Raw genomic sequence first — 23,206 nt, 5'->3', positions numbered from 1 at the left:
AATCCACAAGAATTAATACTGAGCTATCACAGCTGCAGAAATCAATTAGAAAAGTGATACATACTAACCAGTCAACTTTGTGATGTCGTAATTGAGGTAGGGACACACGGATCTCATCAGATTGTCATTTTTTCTTTCTTTCTTTTGTTTCTTATTGTCATTTCATTCCCTCAAGAGAGGGATTGACAGATAGCCAAATGTGACTGCTCTCAATCAGTAAAGGTTCTTAAAATGTAATGTGGTTAAAAGAACATGAAAGATGAAAAGCATACATATGGTATGATTGTATCAGATGATCATGATGCAGAAATGATGACACCCTAAGTGGAAGTTATGGTGTAGATTTTATATTGATTGATAATGGTGGGATGGCTGGAGGATTATGTTTGGGAGCTTGTTAATCAGTTCCAGGTAGCTGTGTTTCAAATGAGATTTCTAGTACATGATGAAAGTAGAAACTGAAAGTGGGGCATATGTGAGGAACTGATGTACGAGTCGGAAACTGGAAAATTTCAGGTTTTCTTTTGAGGGTTGAGATAAGGGAATGGAATCTGACTGACTTGTGGTGTGGATTCAGTTCAGCAGAATAGGGATGCCATGCATGGTAGGTGGACAGATAATTTCACCATTGCTGGAGATAGCAAACAGCTCTTTCAGAGATGGGATCTTTCCAGAAAAGCTGAAGATGAAGCAGATGGTACCAGTGTACAAGAAAGGGGATAAGGATGACCAGATTCACTGATATCAGGTTTCTCAAAAATCCTGGAAATGCTTGTGTATAATAGAGTAGTTGATTTTCTAGACAAATACAACTTTCTTATACTATCGCACTTAGTTTCAAAAATAATAGCTCTGTGGGATCACCGACTGCTAGTCTGAAAGAATATATTATACAGTCCTTAGATGATAAATAAGTTGTATATGTAATGTTTCTGGATCTCTCCAAAGCATTTGACACTATTGGCCATGAAATACAGAGAAGAAAATTGGAAAACTATGATATTCGAGGGCAAGCAGGCGAATGGATAGAATCATACTTACGCAACAGGAAGCAATATGTATCAATAGAGAATGCGTATCAGTCAGAAACTAAAGCTATCAAATATGGAGTGCCGCAGGGATCTGTAATGGGCCCATTGCTGTTTAATCTTTATCTCAATGACATAGCAGTACTCAGCAATGACCAAAATGTGGTACAGCTTGAGAGAGGAGCATAGATATCTGCAAACACCACAGCTCAGTGGGTCCTGGAAAATGAAGTTCTTATAAACCTACAGAGACTATGTGTGCTTCTGTGCACAGTATACCATGGACTCTTCGAACCATACCTGCAGTATGGAGTGGTAGTGTGGGGCAACTCAAACATTTGAGAAATAAAAAGGGTGTTCACATTGGTGGGGGGGGGGGTGGGGGGGTGGGGGGGGGGGGGGGAAAGCAATCAGGTTCATATTAAGAAAAAAGACTTCAACTTCTGAAACATGCAAAACTGCTTCAAAAGACTAAGCATCTTAACTTTTACATCCTTGTAGATATATAAAACTATAATATGTTTATAATAGAGGGAAACATTCCACGTAGGAAATATATATCTAAAAACAAAGATGATGTGACTTACCAAATGAAAGTGCTGGCAGGTCGACAGACACACAAACAAACACAAACATACACACAAAATTCAAGCTTTCATTCCAACAATGACTCCTTACCCTCTCCTTTAAAACCCACTTCCTTTCGTCTTCCCCTCTCCTTCCCTCTTTCCTGATGAGGCAACAGTTTGTTGCGAAAGCTTGAATTTTGTGTGTATGTTTGTGTTTGTTTGTGTGTCTGTCGACCTGCCAGCACTTTCATTTGGTAAGTCACATCATCTTTGTTTTTAGATATAAACTATAATATGTGTCACAAAAGATAGTGCAGAGTGAAAAATGATATATGAAGCATATCCCACCGACAGACAATGCTTGAAAAAGGACACAGGGACACAGGTATCTCAGTACTAAGAAGTCTGCCTAAAAACTGCATGATAATGGACATGACACTAAGTTTTCAAAGAATCACAAAGACTGTGTGGTGGAAAAGGAATTCACTGTTGAAGAGTATTTATCACATTAAATTTGTGTAATTGTTACTTGTAATCAGTGATGTTAAAATATAAGATGAATGCTTTTTATTTTTAATGTGTCCTGTATTACATGTACAGTCTCTGTACATGATGTAATCCTACAGGATCATATAAAATTCAGTGCAGTTTAATTTAACAGCAGTCTGCATAGTTGCTCTAGCCAGCTACTGTGTTTGTCGATTAGCAGTTTCAGTCTTGAGATTTGCTGAAACTGCTGTTGACTGTTATATTTTAACAGGATTGCCGTGCAAATTATGAAAACAGATATTTTGTGAAAAATTGTTTGTGTTCATGGCTGTACAAGTAAGTACATAACAATCTTGAAACGGCTTTGTTACAACATGATGGCACTGGTAATTTGCAAAAGGCATTATTGCAGAACCTTTTAAGCTCAAGACTGCTGTGAAACAGGGAAAGATGATGGTGACAACTGTATTCTCCATCTACCTCTCAACCACATTAAAGTCCATATTCTTACAAGAAAAATATTTCCATGCGACTAGGGTAGGAAACTTTTCATCCTTAACATGCTTACAGCCAAACTGAACTGACAATAACATTGACCTAAGGCTCCAGTATTTCAATGACAAGGTCACATTACATAGTTTGAGCCAGAACTAAAAACAAGTCCAAACGTGTAGCCTATACCAAGGAATATAACAAGTTATGACACCAGCAAAATTATGAAAATATAAATTTGTACATGTAGTAGCCCCAGGAATCCATGGCCAAGCACCTAGTACAGGGTGATTCAAAAAGAATACCACAACTTTAGGAATTTAAAACTCTGCAACGACAAAAGGCAGAGCTAAGCACTATCTGTCGGCGAATTAAGGGAGCTATAAAGTTTCATTTAGTTGTACATTTGTTCGCTTGAGGCACTGTTGACTAGGCGTCAGCGTCAGTTGATGCTAAGATGGCGACCGCTCAACAGAAAGCTTTTGGTGTTATTGAGTACGGCAGAAGTGAATCGACGACAGTTGTTCAGCGTGCATTTCGAACGAAGTATGGTGTTAAACCTCCTGATAGGTGGTGTATTAAACGTTGGTATAAACAGTTTACAGAGAATGGGTGTTTGTGCAAAGGGAAAAGTTCTGGACGGCCGAGAACGAGTGATGGAAATGTAGCACGCATCCAGCAAGCATTTGTTCGCAGCCCAGGAAAATCGACTTGCAGAGCTAGCAGAGAGCTGCAAATTCCACAATCAACTGTATGGAGAGTCGACTGTATGGAGAGACTACCCGAGGCGATGGATCGGCCGCCAGGCAGCCCGTGACAGAGCACTTCATCACTGGCCTCCAAGAAGCCCTGATCTTACCCCCTGCGATTTTTTCTTATGGGGGTATGTTAAGGATATGGTGTTTCGGCCACCTCTCCCAGCCACCATTGATGATTTGAAACGAGAAATAACAGCAGCTATCCAAACTGTTACGCCTGATATGCTACAGAGAGTGTGGAACGAGTTGGAGTATCGGGTTGATATTGCTCGAGTGTCTGGAGGGGGCCATATTGAACATCTCTGAACTTGTTTTTGAGTGAAAAAAAACCTTTTTAAATACTCTTTGTAATGATGTATAACAGAAGGTTATATTATGTTTCTTTCATTAAATACACATTTTTAAAGTTGTGGTATTCTTTTTGAATCACCCTGTATAACAGTTAACCATTACCTATTCAAAATGTTGACTACTTAAATGGAAAGTGAGGTCTCTTCCAAATCAAATATTGATGTTGAGAGTCAACACAGTATCAGTTACACCAGGGCAGCATTTGGAAGGCTGACTGTGAGAGTGTTTAAAAAATGTAAAAATGTTGTTGTTGTTGTGGTCTTCAGTCCTGAGACTGGTTTGTTGCTGCTCTCCATGCTACTGTATCCTGTGCAAGCAACTTCATCTCCCAGTATGTACTGCAGCCTACATCCTTCTGAATCTCTTTAGTGTATTCATCTCTTGGGCTCCCTCTACGATTTTTACCCTCCACACTGCCCTCCAGTACTAAATTGGTGATCCCTTGATGCCTCAGAATATGTCCTACCAACCAATCCCTTCTTCTAGTCAAGTTGTGCCACAAACTCCTCTTCTCCTCAATTCTATTCAATACCTCCTCGTTAGTTATGTGATCTACCCATCTAATTTTCAGCATTCTTCTGGAGCACCACATTTTGAAAGCTTCTATTCTCTTCTTGTCCAAACTATTTATTGTCCATGTTTTACTTCCATACAAAGCTCTGTATCTGTTTAATGGATCTTATGATTTTAAGCTTTTATTTCATGGCCTTTCTTTAGTTAGACAGTTTTATATTATTATATTTGTAACAGCACATTTCTGGTTCTTATAACTATTTCATAAAAACAGTACTTCATTATGAAGTCTCATTGTTGGCAAAATATACAGTGAATTGTTTTAAAAGTTTTCATTAACAGTATGGAACTATTTGTTTCATAGGACAACCCGGTTTGGTAGGAGAACCTGGAAGAATGGGAATTACTGGGTTCCCTGGCATGAAAGGAGACAGAGGTGCACCCGGAATAGATGGTCCGAAAGGATTCCCAGGGCGTAGTGGACCACCAGGTAACAAACTAAGAGTTGTTTTATGCAAATTCAGCAATGATTCTAATATTTGTTGTTTTTTATGGTTAAATTAGTATCTCAAGAACAATAGTTCAGTAATGTAGTCCATGGTTCTGAAGACTGCAAGATTACCTTTCTGCATTCCAGTGGAGGTAACAAAAGAGGAAAAATGTGTATTAATTCTTCAAACTGGTAGTTCCATTCTCATGCCTATTCTATTGATGGCCCTTTATGTGAGTGGCTGGTAAAATGGATGTAGCGTTTTATCTAAACTTCTTTAGTACAGGAATCATGTGCCCAAAATCATTTGTATTTTAACAATAGAACTTTACTACCTTTAAAGCACAAGAAAGCTATCCTTTGTGATGGTATTTATGAAAAACAATATATGAATGACTAAATGAATGAATGAACAGAGTCCTTCACTGCAGTTCTTCCAGTAAGAGAACTTTTCTCTCTGATATACGCCTTGCTGGTTAAGTATGCCAAAAGTGGCAATGTCAAATATTGAATGTGGTATCTGTATCTCACAAAATTGCATATGTCTGTCAGGTGCTCCTGGAAGTCCAGGAATGGATGGAATTCCTGGCCCCAAAGGAGATAAAGGTGACTATGGTCCTCCTGGATTCCCAGGGCTTCCTGGTGATGTGGGACCACCAGGTCCACCGGGTATTGTGGGTCAGAAAGGCAATCAAGGACTGCCAGGGCCAGCAGGACTACCCGGTCCAGCTGGACCCACCGGACCAAAGGGTGACGTTGGTCCTGCAGGCATACCGGTAAGTTCACACATTACTGTAACTAAAGCACGTTAAAACATAATTTACATAAGTTCTCACAAGATACTGAGCATAATTTGGTAAGTAACATTACTGAAATGGCATAGGATGTTGTAACCATCCTACTACCATGAGAATAGCTCAAAATATTATTTTTATTTGTGTATGGCTTCTTCTTGAAAATGGAGTGTACCACAAATTCTATGAACGTAGTAGTAGAATCATACAAAATTGTGAAATTTGTACGTATCTTGTCTGTCCATAAACCCTGCAACAAAGCACATTAACTATCTGCTGGCTCTGATTCCCAATAGCCTGGATTTTTACAAATAGGCAAAATTTTGGCATTCTGATAAAGAAAAGACATACCCAGATCTTATAATTTTCACTTTGGTTTAATGAACGCCAAGTAATTTTAACAACTTTTACAAAACTGGACTAACATTTATTTGACAAACTCTTTAAATTAACAAAACTGCCTTTTTCTGTCAGATGCAACTGCCTAAGTGTAAACAGAAATGTAATGATGGACTATTTACAAAATATTATTAAAATGTTTATGTAACTAAACTTAGAATTAACATTTATGAATTCACAGAAGTTTAGGTACAATGTTAAGCTGTACAAACTGGCAAAAAAAAAAATTAATAAATGGAATTAGTAAACATTAGTTCCAAATAACTTTACATGACTTTTTATTATTTAATTATTTTTAATTAGTAACATTTATGGCATAATTTAACTTTCAACAGATTTACGTAGTGCTCCTACTTTTGTTCAGAATCATGTAAATATTCCAAATCTGCCTGAGTTAACGTAACAAACAAATAGATCTTTTATGTAAATGAATAATAATTACATTCTTCATAGAGCCATGTGGCTGAGTATTTTTGAATGTAATCAAACATGGATCAGCTATTTTAGCAGACATGTACATCCTATACTTAAATTTGTGTTTCTCCGTCTGTTACGTTCTATCTCTCTGGAATTTCATGCATGAAACTTGTCATTGATCAAGGTGTGTGTGATGGATTATTCATCAAAATAGTCATGAGGGAAGTCATTTATTGTGATCATTTGAGTTATAATCTGAATTTTACTATGAACAATATCAGATCAAGATTCAGAAGTTCATACAATAAACAAATCAAAGAAACAGTCTATCAGAGGTGTAGTATAACAAGTGAATCTACGCTTTTCTAATTTTAATAACATAACTTGTCTCACTAAATTTTTCACAAACTTCCCTTACTAGCTCAAAATATTCTTCCCAGTTTTTCCAATAATTAAAACATCGTCAACTTAAATAGTTAATTTGGCAAGCAGTTCTTTCCTCAAAATGGAGTCCTATGCACATAAAAAATTCAGCAACAGAAATGTTATGTGCACAAAGCACAACATGATATTGGTTACATCTAACCCCCCCACCCCCCACCCCCACCCTCCCCCACCCCAACAAAAGAAAACAGTGTATTTTCTAGAACAGTCTCAGGTTGAATTTGGTGAAATCCAGATGTGTGATCTAAACTAGTCATGAATTTAATATGCTCATAGGTATATAGTAACTCATGAATATTTTCATAATGATCACTTTCTCATTCTAAATATTTATGTTCAAAATGTTCAAATGTGTGTGAAATCTTATGGGACTTAACTGCTAAGGTCATCAGTCCCTAAGCTTACACACTACTTAACCTAAATTATCCTAAGGACAAACACACACACCAATGCCCGAGGGAGGACTCGAACCTCCGCTGGGACAAGCTGAAATATTTTTGTATATGTACAGAATCGAGAAAAGGTCTTGCTCCCCCATCTTCATTTGAGACGACGAGATGGTTATTGTACTCACTTCCACTCCATTGCATTATCCCCCATCTTTCCATTTTTTTTGCAGCACTCTTTCTAGAGCTTCTCTTTTTGAGAATGAAACACCAGATGGCCTGACAAAAAATGGTTCATATGCCTTCAGCTTTAACCTGTTTTTTGTTGAAAATGTAACAATATTTTCCACAGGAATTACCTCAATTTCAGTTTCTGGTATGAGCTCATCTTTTCTGCTTCCTTTAATTTTCCCTCAACTATACTAATACACTACTAATCAGTTAGCTTCTCTTCAGTATAAACATCATCAAAATATTCACTTTATTAGCATAATTCCGCCCCCTACCACCCCCCCCCCCCCCCTCCCCTCTATTTGGTTACTGGTGTTTGTGTGCTTCTGAATATTTGATGTAACCTATCTCAAAATTTTGCCTTTAAGAGTCAGTAAACATTAATTCTCTTTTAAACCAATTATCCTACTTCACTTTCATAATCCAATCCATTCCCAAAATAATGTTTTCTCTTAAATCTGAAATTACTAGGCGACTTTTTGAAAATTTTGTTTCCAGAACAGTACGTGATAAAAATACTCTTTTCTTCATAGTTTTACTATATCTCCCAGTACACTCCCTTATTTTAACTCTCACTATAGGCACTTCAATAAAGTCAGGACTGTGTTTAATTTTATCCCTCAGTTTTTCAAAAAATCCCAGAGATTCAACTACCGTTACCTTTCCAACTTTCTTTTTGTACATAAATTTGAGGACTTCCATATGGCTCACATTCCTTTTCATGATCCCTTTCATATTAAAGATCTTTTTAGTTTCCCTAACACCCACATTCTTTACTTCGTCTTTCTCTTCCAATCTCTCCCCTTCTATCTAAATGAACTCTTAGCAATATCTGGTTCCACTTCATTTATGAAGTTCTCATTAACAGACTGACCATTGTCTACAGCTTCCTCCCCATTTTCAAATCTGTTACTCATCTTTTCCCAAAAATTAGAATGCATTTTCTCACAAATTTCCTCTAACTGTGCTCTGACTTTTTCTGCTGTCATTACAATTATCCCACACTACCAGCAAAATGCCATAATATGTGTTTTCTCACATTCTTCATTTTCCTCTTTCTGTTTGATTAACTACTGGTGTTAACTGGCAAATTCTGATTCTCATGAATATCTATTCCAGTAACCTGCCTTTATCACCCATTTTCATCAACATTTTCTAATTACTGTCTTCTACTGCTTCTTCTTTAACTGCAGCATAAATCATTCCACCAAGTTCTTCATCACAATTCTAATCATTATCTTCACTAACAAACTTATCATCAGTTACATTACAATTATATGGTAGATTTTCTTCACTCCCAAGTACACAATCGTAAGACTCACCAGTTACAATATCAGATTCAGCAAAATTACTTTTCACTTCTGTTTCCACAGCATCTATTAACTTATTTATTCCATATTCATTGTAATTGTTATTTATCATTTCCTCCTCCAACTGTCATCTGTCATACTATCATTATTGCTTTCCAAAATTCTTTATTAAAATTCTGCCTGTTCATCTGATATGCCCTTTGTGTTTCTTCCATAAAATTGTGAATTCTTTCTCTCTCTAAACCTTCTTTTAAAATTACTAATCCTATTTTGATGCATGTTCCTCACTACAAACTGACACGCTCCCAATGGAATGATGATCAGTTTCCCAGTATATTTCTTCCAGCATCCATCTCCTGTTATCTTTTGAACTATGTTTTCCTTTCCAGGGTCTACCTGTTTCCAAATTACATTATTATTATTTTTTTTATTTCATTTAAAATCTGTTCTGTTCACCCCTATCATATCTTTAACATATATGATGGGGGTGATTATAGACTTTAAAATTTTGACTTTGTCTACTAAATTTTGCTTAGTTTGAACAATCTATGGCCTAAAATTCAGATATTCCTGTGTCATAACATTATTAACAATTTCAGAAGTCTTTGCAGTATTTTCTATTTCTTTTGATATGGTTAAGAGTGAATTCCATACTTACAATTTTTGATTCAACTACAGTCACCCAATGATCTTTTTTGGCCCTGATTCTATAGTAAATTTTATTTTATTAATTTTCTCTTTTAATTCCATGATCTGAACACCTGCTTTTGCTGTTTGACTATCTAAATCACCTTTTACTGTACTTTTTGAGTTACATTATTGATTCTGTTGCCCAGTTCACCGCTCAGATTTTCTCTTGATATGTCTATTTTGACACTGTTTTCCATTATTTTGCAGCTTTATCCAAACTTTTTGAAATCTTGATTTTTTTTTAGTTTCATAAATTTTGGTATTGCATTCTGTTTTCTGATAACCCAGTTCACCTAGCTCACTTTTTAGTTCAAGATTCAATTGTGCTATTTGCTACTCAATCACTTCTCATATCTATTCTGAGTTTATTTCTTAAATTTTTCATTTCATTATTGCATGTGTGATCATTGCATTCCCACTTGAAAATAAACTTCTGACTCTTTGTTCAAATCTTCAATTGTCCACTCTCATTAATTGTGTAACCAGTTCTTTTTGATATAATTTTGTTATTTCTTTTTTAGTTCAATTAAAAACAATAACTCCATTCAGGGATTTCCTGTCAATGCCCTACACACAAAAAACAAATTAAAAAATGCACTCATCTTTTTTGTCATGCCAGGAAGGAAATAACCAAGTCCTCAATAATGTCCACATGTCCCAATGTCCATAACTTTAACTTGCAGTTGAAACATTTCAAAAAGTTTTGTTAATTCAAATGTTCCATTTTTGCATTCTGTCTGAAACTTTATTAGAATGCCAGTCCCATATTTTAATTATCCCAGCACCACTCCACCAGCTACAATGACATACTATCATGATAACAATTTAAAATATTGCTTTTAATTGTCTATTACTGCTTGAAAATGAAGCACACCACAAATTCTGTGAGTGCAGCAATAGAATAATACAAAATTGTGAAATTTTTACTTACCACCAATGTGTATGAACCATCTGCTTGCTCTGACTTCCAGTAATCCAGACTTTTGCACATGAGCAAAATTTTGACTTTCTTTATAGAACTTACATACTCAAAACTGTGGTTTGATGAACTCTGAATAATTTTTAATGAACTTTTACAAAACTGGTTTAACACATTCTCGACAACCAATTTAGATTAAAAACTGCTATTCACTGGTGGCCACAGCCACTGTAGTATAAACAGAAATGTAACAATGGACTATTATTAAAACATTTACATGAATAAAGTTATAATAAACACTTATGAGTTCACAGAAGCTTAGATACAGTGATAAGTAAATTGGTGGAATATGTTTAACATAAACAGAATTTGTCCAGATATAGTTTCCTATACAAATCTTTTAAAATGGAAAAAAATGAACAAATATTTTCAAATAACTTTTACAGAATTAATGTTTTCATTGTGCCATGCAAAAATATGTGTCTGAATTGTGATAGATTACTTGTGTAGAGTTAAGTAGTTCCTTTCAATTTGCAGGGTAGGAAAGGTGAACCAGGCCAGACATCAGAAAAAGGCCAGAAAGGAGAACCAGGTATTCCAGGTCTACGTGGAGAGCCTGGACTTCGTGGCCTGGATGGTATTCCAGGAGCAAAGGGAGAACCTGGTTTGCCTGGAATTGGTCGTCCTGGAGCACCAGGAGAAAAAGGTGAACGAGGACCCGCTGGAGTTGCAGGACTGCCTGGCACAGATGGTGAAAAGGGAGCTACTGGTCCTCCAGGATTCCCTGGAATGAAAGGAGACACAGTAAGATTTTCATTACTACTGTAATATAGCTACAATCATTTTGTGAAATTATTGCAGTAAAATACATTCTTCATATTTTTCAAATACTGATGGAAAAAGCACTAATAAAAGGAAATTGATAAAATCATGAAAGGGTTATCAGTTAATTAATTATTTAAAAATCCTCAGTACTAAAAATATATTGTCGCATAGAATCTGAAATAAAGAACCAGTTATGAGAGCAGGTTAATCAACAGAAACTAATATTTCACACTGAAGGCATGTTTGTTGAGTGCATACAGAGTGTACGCGGAGTTGAACTGCCAGCCTCAGCAGAGCATGCTGCTATTTACGTATGTTTTATCAAATGATAATATTTCATAAATAAGTTACCCCAATCTATATCTGATGGTGAACTCTTTGATGCCCTAGTAGCATTGTTTACAGTTTATAACATGCCAAAACTGTTCAATTTACTTAGGGAATTGTTACTAATTCCACCCTCCACACGTGGTTTTATATTCATGTCTTTACATATTATTGTGTTAGTTTTGGAGGATGAGACTCTTTCTATGATTTCATTTAATTTATTGAAGAGAGTGTCCACATTACCACTAGGTGAGTGGTACATTCAATGGATGATTTAAAATTTTATGGATTTGTATGTTTATTAGTTTAATAGCTATTCAAAATGTTTACCTGCAGTAATTGTGATCAGATATACACTAACTTTAAAATGTGGGCTACTTCTGGTATAAATGTATGAACACCCACCAAAAAGATATTTCTACAGCAGCAACTTGCACGTTTATATGATGATAACATTATATGCTGTATCTCATTGCCTCTACACCAGCGCTCTGTAATGCTTATGATTGTGCTGTAATTACACTTGAAGCTGCTTTATTTTATTTGTAAAAGACTATATGTTGTGTTGAATACTAGAAAATTCGGAGAAAGTTTTTGTGGTATTCGTCCATATTATTTGGTTTTCCTCTGTGACAGCTGATGACTGCGCACTCTGGTACAATACTGTCTATCTTCCTTGTATATGTTTAAGATATCTTTAAATGTGTTGAGACACTTTTGAGGGAGGGGAGCTTGTTGTCGTTGTTTATCCTAAAAAGGCCTACTCCTATTCATCACTAGATTACTCCGAAAGTAAATTGATGGTCAAAATACACTTGCTGATCAGTCTACAAGTCCGTGTCTTGAAACCATGACAATTTCTTCTGTAAATGTCACTACCATTTGGGAACTACAATATGTTTTGAATACTTAATAAATAATATGTAGCTCATTTTTGCACTGATTTTCATGGGTTTTCTCCATTTCTTCTTAATCATTTGACAGTTTTTCTTGGTATTCTAAATACTGATTTTCTGCATCTACTTTTACAGATCAGCTGAAATACAAACCAGTCTTCTGATGTAGTGTCAACAAGTTTGAATTGTATATTTGGCTGTATCATTCATTGTTTGGTTCTACTCCTGTAGTACATATTGTGAGATTTTCTGACCTAATGTTTGCAGTAACTCACCTCACCTTCCTGTTGCTGTTGGCCCTGCCATAGCAGTTATTGGTTAATACAGTATCCATCATTATGCAGTTTATAAAATTATGATTTTTTTTTCCGTATTTCAGGGTCCATCGGGTATCTTTGGAACACCAGGTTTGCCAGGAATTGATGGAATGCCAGGAGCTAAGGGTGAAAGAGGTTACCCTGGTCCTGTAGGCAGGCCAGGTCCTAAAGGTGACATGGGTTTCAAAGGGCAAGACGGAGTGGACGGTCCAAAGGGAGAGCCTGGCCTAAGAGGTAAAATTTATTAGATTTCTAAAAATACCATTGTGTAGATTAGTTTATATGAAGTAGATTAATATGTTGACAGAGTAGGGAATTCTAAAACTTTTAAATCTATTTGATTTACTGACACCCTTTCTCCTACTAATTAAGAAATAATTAGTTACCTGTGATTCTTAAATTACTCTTTTGCACTGTTACTTTTATGCAGCCTGTCAATATAGAAATAGGTTAATCAAACTTTCATTCATTTCTAAGTCTGTGTGAAAATAAAATTGATGTATTAGTATTTTACCAGAAATTAACATTAAAGAGATTATTTTTAAGGATACAGAAAATTCATCATGCTCTGATACATTCATGTTTCTTTGTTAATAGTCTCATATCATTGTTGCTATCACTTAATTAATACACTGATAGAAAAAAATTGCACCACCAAGAAGGAGTTATGCAGCATAAACAAAAATGGGTAGGTGTGTTTCTGCATCTGAAAGATGACATCTATTCAAATTTCATGCAGTCTCAAAGGAGGGGCAGTAGTGGGCCCTTATGAGGATGCAAATCAGGTTTGCTTTCAATACACACTGTAATGGTTGTGAGCATTAATTACCTTTGTGATTCAACAGCATGAGTTGATGTTAATTAAGAACTTCTTAATGGTGAAACAGATGTCATTATCAGCATCTCAGTGAGTTTGAATGAGGTCTGTAATAGAGTTATGAGAAGCAGGATATTCCTTCCATGACACTGCTGAATGATTTGGCAGGAATTTAGCCACTGTACATGATTACTGACAGTGGTGGTCACTAGAATGTACGGTTACAAAGAGACCGGGCTCCGGACGGTCACATGGCACTATCGAGTTGGAAGATGATCATGTTCATTGTATGGCTCTGGTGCATCATTTTGCATCTGCAGCAGTAATTTGAGCAGCAGTTGGCACCACATTGACACAACAAACTTTTACAGCAAATGGACACCTCTGGCTCCCAATGATGGCTGTGTGTTGATTAGGAAGCCAGTTGAGGGTCTTCAACCAACTTGTCTGAATGCTAGACATACTGAGTCTACACCTCGTGTTATGGTCTGGGGCACAATGTTGCATGATAGTAGGAGCACTCTCCTGGATATCCTGCACACCCTGACAGTTTATACATCAGTCTGGTGATTTGATCTTTTCTGCAGCCATTCATGAACAGCATTCCAGGGGTGTTTTCCAACAAAATAACGCTCACCCACGTAACACTGTTGTGACCCAACATACTCTAAAGAATGTTGACATGTTGCCTTGGCCCACACGAACACCAGATCTGTCTGCAATTGAGCATGTCTGAGACATCCTCAGATGATAACTGCAGTGCCGTGCACAAACAGCTTTAGCCATCTCTGTATTGACAGATCAAGTGCAACAGGATGGAACTCCCTTCCACAAACTGACATACACCATGTGTACAACACAATGCATTCACTTTTTTGTGCTTGCATCCAGAATTTGGTGGTTACACCGGCTATTAATGTACCAGAATTTCACATTTCAAATGGCATAACTCACACCTACATTACCTGTGATCTAGCAGTGTTTTTGGAAATCCGTGGTAAGGTCTTATGGAACCAATCTAGCAGTGTTAATCACTTAAATATGTTACCTAGACAAATGTACTCCTGAAATTTCATTACTCTACATTAATTATTTCTGGGTGCTGCAATTTTTTTTCATCAGCACGTGTGAGTATACAGTTAGATGTGAGAGAATACTGAAACATTTTAGCTGAATCAGCATCTTTCATTTTATTGAGACTGAACACATGTATTTGAATACTGTACAACAGGTCTGCCAGGAATCCAAGGACTATCAGGAGTACAAGGAGATAAGGGAGACCGTGGTCCTCCAGGACCAGTGGTAGATGTAAAAGGAGATAAGGGAGAGCCAGGGCTACCTGGTATTCCTGGCCCAACAGGCCCTAAGGGTGAAAGAGGATATGATGGCCTACCTGGAACTTCAGGTGAAAAGGGAAATCAAGGAATACCTGGTCCAAGAGGTCCTCAAGGTGCAATGGGAGTACCTGGTCCGAAAGGTGAGCTGATTTAAGTGTTTTCTTAAAACAGTAAGCTTTGTGACATACACATGTCAAGTCATACCTCTTTTCCAAGTACGATGCAGTATATAAAATATGAATATTTCTTCAATTTGTTTGTAAAGTTATTCATTTTACTATCAGAAATGTGCACTTCTAGCTGTTTCTTAAATCAGACATTACATTTGACCTCATCCATTACATCAACTGATAATATACCATCTGCCATCTGCACCTCCGTTTCCAAATCTTGTATTCTTCTACTGTTTTTTAGTGATATTTGTTTTCAAAGATTCCTTTGTTTACTTTATTTAGCTGTTTGTTGCTACCAAGTGCAAAAGGCCATCATTTCACTGACAATTTCTGGAATAGAAGAAATGGAGAGAAAGGAGAACATCTGGAAACTGATGTAATAACTGAAACTTCCTGGCAGATGAAAACTGTGTGCTGGACCGAGACTCGAACTTGGCACCTTTGCCTTTCATGGACTAGTGCCCTACCATCTGAGCTACCCAAGCACAACTCATGACCCATCCTCACAGCTTCCAGGAGTGCTGGTTCTGCGGGGTTCTGCAGAAGAGCTTCTGTGAAGTTTGGAAGATAAGAAATGAGGTATTAGTGGAATTGAAACTGTGAGGATGGGTCATGAGTCAGGCTTGGGTAGATCAGATGGTAGAGCACTTGCCCACGGAAGGCAAAAATCCTGAGTTCGAGTCTCGATCTGCCACACAGTTTTAATCTGCCAGGTAGTTTCATATCAGTGCACACTCTACTGCAGAGTGAAAATTTCATTCTGATGTAAAAACTGTTTAGAAAAGTCACATTTATCATCACTGTTTTAACTCCAGAGGTTATAAATATGTCTTGGAACAAAAATTAACTATGGAATGCAACAGTGCACTTCACAGTTAATTTCTGTTCCACATTATCATATTATATTTGTTTGGCTCTGCAGCCTTCATTGATTGACCCATCAGTGTCACTTTTAAAAATATGAAGCCTAAACACACAGTTTCAGTACTGTAGTGTGACAGCCATGAGTGATGGTTTAGACTGAAGGAAATAGAAAGGATAAGTGGTTGCAAATCATAATAGATTGCATAAAGAAGCAAGAAGTTGCCTCATTTGCTATTAACTGCTTTCTCTCTTCTGCATTTTTTTCTAATAGTTCTTTTTTGGTTTCCTCCTCCTCTGTGCTCTACAAAATCACCTGTCTCCACACCCATACCATTCCTCACATATCCCTCTCACCACATCAGTCCACTAATAAAAGACAGTCAAGTTTTGATGTTATCAGTATGTGAATTTGTGTACTTAAACTTTGAAGAAGAATGTGCATTGCTGTGTAACTTGATTTATCGATAATAGGTAAGACCATAATTTATCCAGATTATCAAAAATCTGTATAATCCACAAATTCATAAAAAATATGAATGACATAATTTAAATGCCAAAAACACTTATACATTGTATTTATTTTCGTGTAACACACACAAACTGTACATTTTTGTATACATTTTGACCAGATATTAAAGGGGGAAAACACAGCAAGTTTTAAACATATAAATGCAAGGGCCATTTTTTTTCAACCTCCAATAGGCTATAAATAAAAGACAAGTTCATTGAAAACAATTATTTTATTACCAGAAGTTTTGTACGCTTATGGCTACTTTTCAACATAATCACCGAAAAGATTGAGACATTTATCGTACCTGTGGACAAGTTTTGCAATACCCTCTTCAAAAATTGTTGCCGCCAATGATTTCAAATGAGCATTGATGTTGTTTTGAAGATCTTCATTGGTTTGAAAGTGCTGCCCGCCTAGCCATGTCTTCAGTTCAGGGAAAAGGTGAGAGTCGCTGCGTGCCAAGTCAGGACTGTACAGCAGATGATCAAAAATTTCCATTGAAATTGTTCAAGGAGCCGTTGGGTTGTGCCAGCGGTGTGTGGATGAGCATTGTCCTGAATCAACACAATTCCTGAAGTCAGCATTCCTCTTCATTTGTTTTGAATGGCTCTCCACAAACGTCATGAAGTTTCACAATAAGCAGCTGCATTGATAGTGGTTCCGGGCTGCATAAACTCTACAAGCAACACACCTTTTATGGCCCAAAACATTGTATCCATAACCTTTCTGTTGTTGAATGTTTGTTTGAATTTTTTTGGGTTGTTTGGTGAATTTGGATGCATCCATTGTTGTGATTGTCAATTTGTTTCCGGTGTGTCTTATTGGATCCAAGTTTCATCTCCAGCAACAATTGATTTCAGAAAGTTCTCTCCTTTATTGTGATAACAGTCAAGGAAATTCAAAACTGACACCATTCAGTGACTTTTGTGGGTGTCCATCAACATCTTTGGAACCCAACAAGCACAAAGTTTTTGCATCCCAAATGTTGAGTAATGATAGAGTGTACAACAGATCTTGAAACTTCCAGAATTTCCATAGACAAAGCACTTATGGTGAACCTATGATTTTTCTCGTTCAACAAGATCGGCTGTAACAACATACTTGCATCCTTGGTCCCCTTCATCATGCATGTCATTTCAATCATCTTTAAACTTTTGGCACCATTCACACATAACACCATCAGTCATGAAGTTATCACTGTACATTCAGGTCATTCTCCGATGAATTTCTGCTGCACTATTCCCTTCTGCTTGCAGAAACCAAATTACACTTCACAATTCACACATGGCGGCAGCAACAATGACAGCAGCCATGTTTACGTGGCTGTAGTGCAACGCAGACTGATGCCTTGAGGTTGTAACTGGTAGAATGTGTAGTGGGAGAGTTGCACAGTAGCCTACAGTGCATGTCCACTTTCTACCACTCGTGTAGCATCTATACTAAGCGATCGGAGGTTGAAAAAAAAAAAAAAAAAAAAAAAACAACCCTCACAATAATTTTGTTATCAGAAAACATATTGTAGCCAGTATCATTTTCATTTCACACACATTCATTTACATCATTAGCACCTGCATCTGAGTTTCTTGTGTCCATGGGCACTACTTATTATTATCAAAATTCTGTAAATTTTGTGTTTTGAATACTTTATTTGTACTTGTTGAAAAACTCTTGCTTTTCTTAGTGATCTCTGAAACATTTTTTATATTACTATGTTTTTGAAAATTGTGAGTAGCATATAGTACATTAAAGTAATAATGCTACTTGGGTTTTAAACAAAATAATATTTATTTTGTATATTATTCCAATTATCTCAATCAAAATACATCTGAGGAATTTGAATCACTCAGCAAATTCAATTTTTTTATTTATTGTCTCATTAAGAAACCTTAATTAGTAAAACTGCAAATAACAATAATACCATAAGTACAGTAGATCTTACTGAAATTCATTTGTTATTGCAGCATGATGATTATGGAATGTGTGAGGTAGGAAATTCCTTTTTATCTAAAATTTTGTGCTAGTTTTTAATAATATATAGTGAACTCATGCCCCTCTGGCAACATTTCAGAGTTTGCTCAGGGATATTTTCTGAGTACTCTTTATCTATGGTAGCTTATTACAGAATAATTGAATTTCATTTGATTTCTTACCCTCATTTATCTGTGTATCTGTATTGCACTGAAAATAGCTGCTCAACAGTGTAAATCTTGATGGTACATGTTTATTAATCCACTCATGGTTTCTGTTATGAACAATAATGCCTACTCTTGGCTTCAGCCTTCCATCGAGTACTGTTTGGGTTTATTTTTCATCAGTGTTAATTGTACTTTAATGATGATAAAAAGCAGTATAGATAAATTTACTTACAAATAAATTTTGTAAATACCATAAAAGTCTCTGATTGTGATTATTTGTTTATTCAGTTACCAGTGTCAATCATTATGGTCATCTTCATATTAATCTGTCTTCATGAAGTTAACAGAGTAAGCAAATAAAATATATAGCCACTTCTATAAGTGGCAACATCACAAAGAGTAAAATCATGATTAAATTATCAAAAAAGATGAATCAGTCTTTCCTTCTCATCTCATGCGATAAGTCTTCCGTGACCCAAAGTTCTGGTTGACTTTGTCAAAATCTATCCCTTTTCCTAGACCTGTCCAGTCCTTTTCCTTCACCCCTCTTCCTTCCACTTCAACCCTTCTGCCTGAAGAAGGAGCCATGGCTCCAAAAGCTTGCCTAATCTTATGTGTGTGTTCTGCTGCCACTTGGTTAGCAGATCTTTTATCTATCCAATTAAATTATTTTGTCAAAAATTGTAACAATATTATCACTCATCATATAGCGTAGATGCTGAGTTGCAGATAGGCATAACAAAAGACTCTCACAATTAAAGCTTTTGGCCATTGGCCTTCGTCATCAACAACAACAACAACAACAACACATAACACTCTCTCTCTCTCTCTCTCTCACGTAAATGTAACTCACACACGACTCATAATATTGTTACATTCCATCCCAGATTTTCCATTGTTTGATTTGTCAAAAGCAGATTGTTCTTGTTGCTATAAGTAATATATTTCCAAGTGCTGGAGCTTTCATTTGACTTCATCAGGATAGTGGGAAATTTGGAAATGAAAGGAGCAATGCAAGGATACTTCATGTCATCAAAACTATTCTCTGCAGTCCTAGAGTAAGTTTTTAGATCATTAAAGCAAAAAAAAAAGAGGAAGAAACATCTTTTAACGGCAAGTCCTTATATACACAACACTGCTTAAGTATATACATCTACATCTACATCCATACTCCGCAAGCCACCTGACGGTGTGTGGCGGAGGGTACCTGAGTACCTCTATCGGTTCTCCCTTCTATTCCAGTCTCGTATTGTTCGTGGAAAGAAGGATTGTCGGTATGCCTCTGTGTGGGCTCTAATCTCCCTGATTTTATCCTCATGGTCTCTTCGCGAGGTATACATAGGAAGGAGCAATATACTGCTTGACTCTTCGGTGAAGGTATGTTCTCGAAACTTCAACAAAAGTCCGTACCGAGCTACTGAGCATCTCTCCTGCAGTCTTCCACTGGAGTTTATCTATCGTCTCCGTAACACTTTCGCGATTACTAAATGATCCTGTAATGAAGCGCACTGCTCTCCGTTGGATCTTCTCTATCTCTTCTATCAACCCTATCTGGTACGGATCCCACACTGCTGAGCAGTTTTCAAGCAGCGGGCGAACAAGCGTACTGTAACCTACTTCCTTTGTTTTTGATATGCATTTCCTTAGGATTCTTCCAATGAATCTCAGTCTGGCATCTGCTTTACCGACGATCAACTTTATATGATCACTCCATTTTAAATCACCCCTAATGCATACTCCCAGATAATTTATGGCATTAACTGCTTCCAGTTGCTGACCTGCTATATTGTAGCTAAATGATAAGGGAGCTTTCTTTCTATGTATTTGCAGCACATTACACTTGTCTACATTGAGATTCAATTGCCATTCCCTGCACCATGTGTCAATTCGCTGCAGATCCTCCTGCATTTCAGTACAATTTTCCATTGTTACAACCTCTCGATATACCACAGCATCATCCGCAAAAAGCCTCAGTGAACTTCCGATGTCATCCACAAGGTCATTTATGTATATTGTGAATAGCAAGGGTCCTACGACACTCCCCTGCGGCACACCTGAAATCACTCTTACTTTGGAAGACTTCTCTCCATTGAGAATGACATGCTGCGTTCTGTTATCAGGAACTCTTCAATCCAATCAGACAATTGGTCTGATGGTGCATATGCTCTTACTTTGTTCATTAAATGACTGTGGGGAACTATATCGAACGCCTTGCGGAAGTCAAGAAACACGGCATCTACCTATGAACCCGTGTCTATGGCCCTCTGAGTCTCGTGGACGAATAGTGCAAACTGGGTTTCACACGACCGTCTTTTTCGAAACCCTTGCTGATTCTTACAGAGTAGATTTCCAGTCTCCAGAAAAGTCATTATACTCAAACATAATATGTATTCCAAAATTCTACAACTGATCGACGTTAGAGATATAGGTCTATAGTTCTGCACATCTGTTCGACGACCCTTCTTGAAAACGGGGATGACCTGTGCCCTTTTCCAATCTTTTGGAATGCTACGCTCTCCTAGAGACCTAAGGTACACCGCTGCAAGAACGGGGGCAAGTTCCTTCGCGTACCCTGTGGCCTTTCCTCTTTTGAGTGATTTTAATTGTTTCTCTATCCCTCTGTCGTCTATTTGGATATCCACCATTTTGCACCTATGCTACAATCTAGAGAAGGAACTACAGTACAGTCTTCCTCTGTGAAACAGCTTTGGAAAAAGACATTTAGTATTTCGGCCTTTAGTCTGTCATCCTCTGTTTCAGTACCATTTTGGTCGCAGAGTGGTTGGACATTTTGTTTCGATCCACCTACCACTTTGACATAAGACCAAAATTTCTTAGGATTTTCTGCCAAGTCAGTATATTTACATCACACAACAGCTGTCCTTTAAATATGTAAATGTAATGAATGATTAGGTAATGAATGATTAGGTACAGATAGAGTATTTTCCATTTGCCTTTATAAATATCATTAGAAAAAATTTATTGGCCTACATAGTCATTTACAGAATAAAAACATTGTCCTACTAGAATTTTTTTAAATTCTGTTTTAAATTTGTTATCATCTTCTAACTGCCTAATGTTGACTAGCAGTGCGTTGTACAGTTTTGCACCGATATGGCTCGCATGCCTTTGTGTATTTGTTCTTTTTGTTCGCTGAGTATGGAGTGCTGCACTATTACGGGTATTGTAGTTATGAAAGTCAGCATTTGTCTGAAAATCTGCAGTGTGGGTCCTGACATACAATACACATTTGTATATGTATAATGTTGGTATAGTAAGTATTCTAAGCTTTTTGAATACGGGTTTGCAGTGTGTCTGTGGATGACTGTGAGTTATTATTCAGATGGCCCTCTTCTGCAACAAAAAATTGGTTTTAGGCGCCCTGTTGTGGAACCCCAAAATATTATTCCATATGTGGAAAGAGATTGAAAATAGCCGAAATATGCCATTCTGGCACCCTCTGAGGTACAAACATTTGCAATAATTCTGAGGGCAAAACAGGCTGAATTAAGTTTCTGTGCAAGTTTTATTACGTGGTCATTAAAATTTAAGTTTTCATCCACATAAATCCCCAGCAATTTTGTGGATGTCACTCTGTCTAAGGCTTTGCCACCCCACACCAGATCGAGATTTACATTTTGACATCTTTTCCCAAACTGCATATAATTTGTTTTATTTACATTCAATGTCAACCTGTTTGCATTGAACCAAGAGTGTATGTAATTTAGTACTTTATCAGCAGTTGTTGGTAGCAATTGCTTTGGTGCACTTATTATCACACTAGTATCATCTGCAAATATTATTGCTTTGGCTGCATCATCTGAGGTGTGAAAATCATTTATATGGACAAGAAACAATATGGGCCCTAGGATGCTGCCTTGTGGTACTCTTATTTCTACATTTTTTGCCTCTGATACTGAATTTATTTTGTGGTTGGAGTAAGTTGATGTCAGTCCTTCAACCTGTGTTCTGTTTTTTAGGTATGATTCAAACCATTTTTTTCCTATCCCATGTATACCCAACGCTTCTAATTTTTCTAAAAGAATGTCCTGGTTCACAGTGTCAAAAGCTTTGGAGAGGTCTAAATTTACTCCTACTACACTATAATCTTTTTCTAGATTTTTGATTATTTGTTCAGTGTAGCACATTACCACTGTTTCGGTATTTTTATGTGCTTGGAAGCCATGCTGATTTCTGTTTAGTAAATTATGGTCATTTAGATATTTGTTGATTCGGTGCTTCATTAGTTTTTCTAATATTTTTGAAAATGCTGAGAGGAGAGATATTGGGCGATAGTTTTTTACCTTATACTTGTTGCTGTTTTTAAATAATGGCTTCACTTTTGAAATTTTCAGCTTTTCTGAAAAAGCTCCTTCACTGAATGATAAATTGGCTATGTGTGCAAAGGGCTTTGCGATTTGTGGTGTTGTCCTTGTTATGATTGACACAGGCACCTCATGTATGCCAGCCGACATTTTGGGTTTCAAGCTTTGTATCACTTTCAACACTTCACCCTCATTTGTTGGCTCTACCCTCATCCTACAAACTGTTTTTGGATATTCGGGTTTTTCTTTGTTTGTAAATTTTAAGCTTAATGAAGTTGTTGCATTTATGAAATAATTGTTAATATAATTTGGCAAATCTTGTTTATTAATATTGACATTTTTTAAAATTTTTGAGGCTAATGTCCTGGTTTTCACAACTCTTCCCCATTTCAGTCTTCA

The 23,206-nt window shown here is 36.8% G+C and overlaps 1 protein-coding gene across 1 annotated transcript in view; it reads left to right on the top strand.

Annotated features, from left to right (window-relative positions):
- LOC124615929 (collagen alpha-2(IV) chain) overlaps positions 1 to 23,206 on the top strand; it is a 270,357-nt gene that overhangs the window by 203,717 nt on the left and 43,434 nt on the right. Inside the window, exons 19-23 of the mRNA XM_047144112.1 lie at positions 4,565 to 4,690; positions 5,243 to 5,466; positions 10,818 to 11,084; positions 12,708 to 12,879; positions 14,694 to 14,939. Of these exons, the coding sequence (XP_047000068.1) occupies positions 4,565 to 4,690; positions 5,243 to 5,466; positions 10,818 to 11,084; positions 12,708 to 12,879; positions 14,694 to 14,939 (1,035 nt within the window). The remainder of the gene's footprint in view (positions 1 to 4,564; positions 4,691 to 5,242; positions 5,467 to 10,817; positions 11,085 to 12,707; positions 12,880 to 14,693; positions 14,940 to 23,206) is intronic.

This window comes from Schistocerca americana, chromosome 5 (genome assembly GCF_021461395.2).
Source record: "Schistocerca americana isolate TAMUIC-IGC-003095 chromosome 5, iqSchAmer2.1, whole genome shotgun sequence".
Lineage (NCBI taxonomy): Eukaryota > Metazoa > Arthropoda > Insecta > Orthoptera > Acrididae > Schistocerca > Schistocerca americana.
Note: the sequence above shows the minus strand (reverse complement) of the source record. Positions and strands in the feature narration are given on the sequence as shown.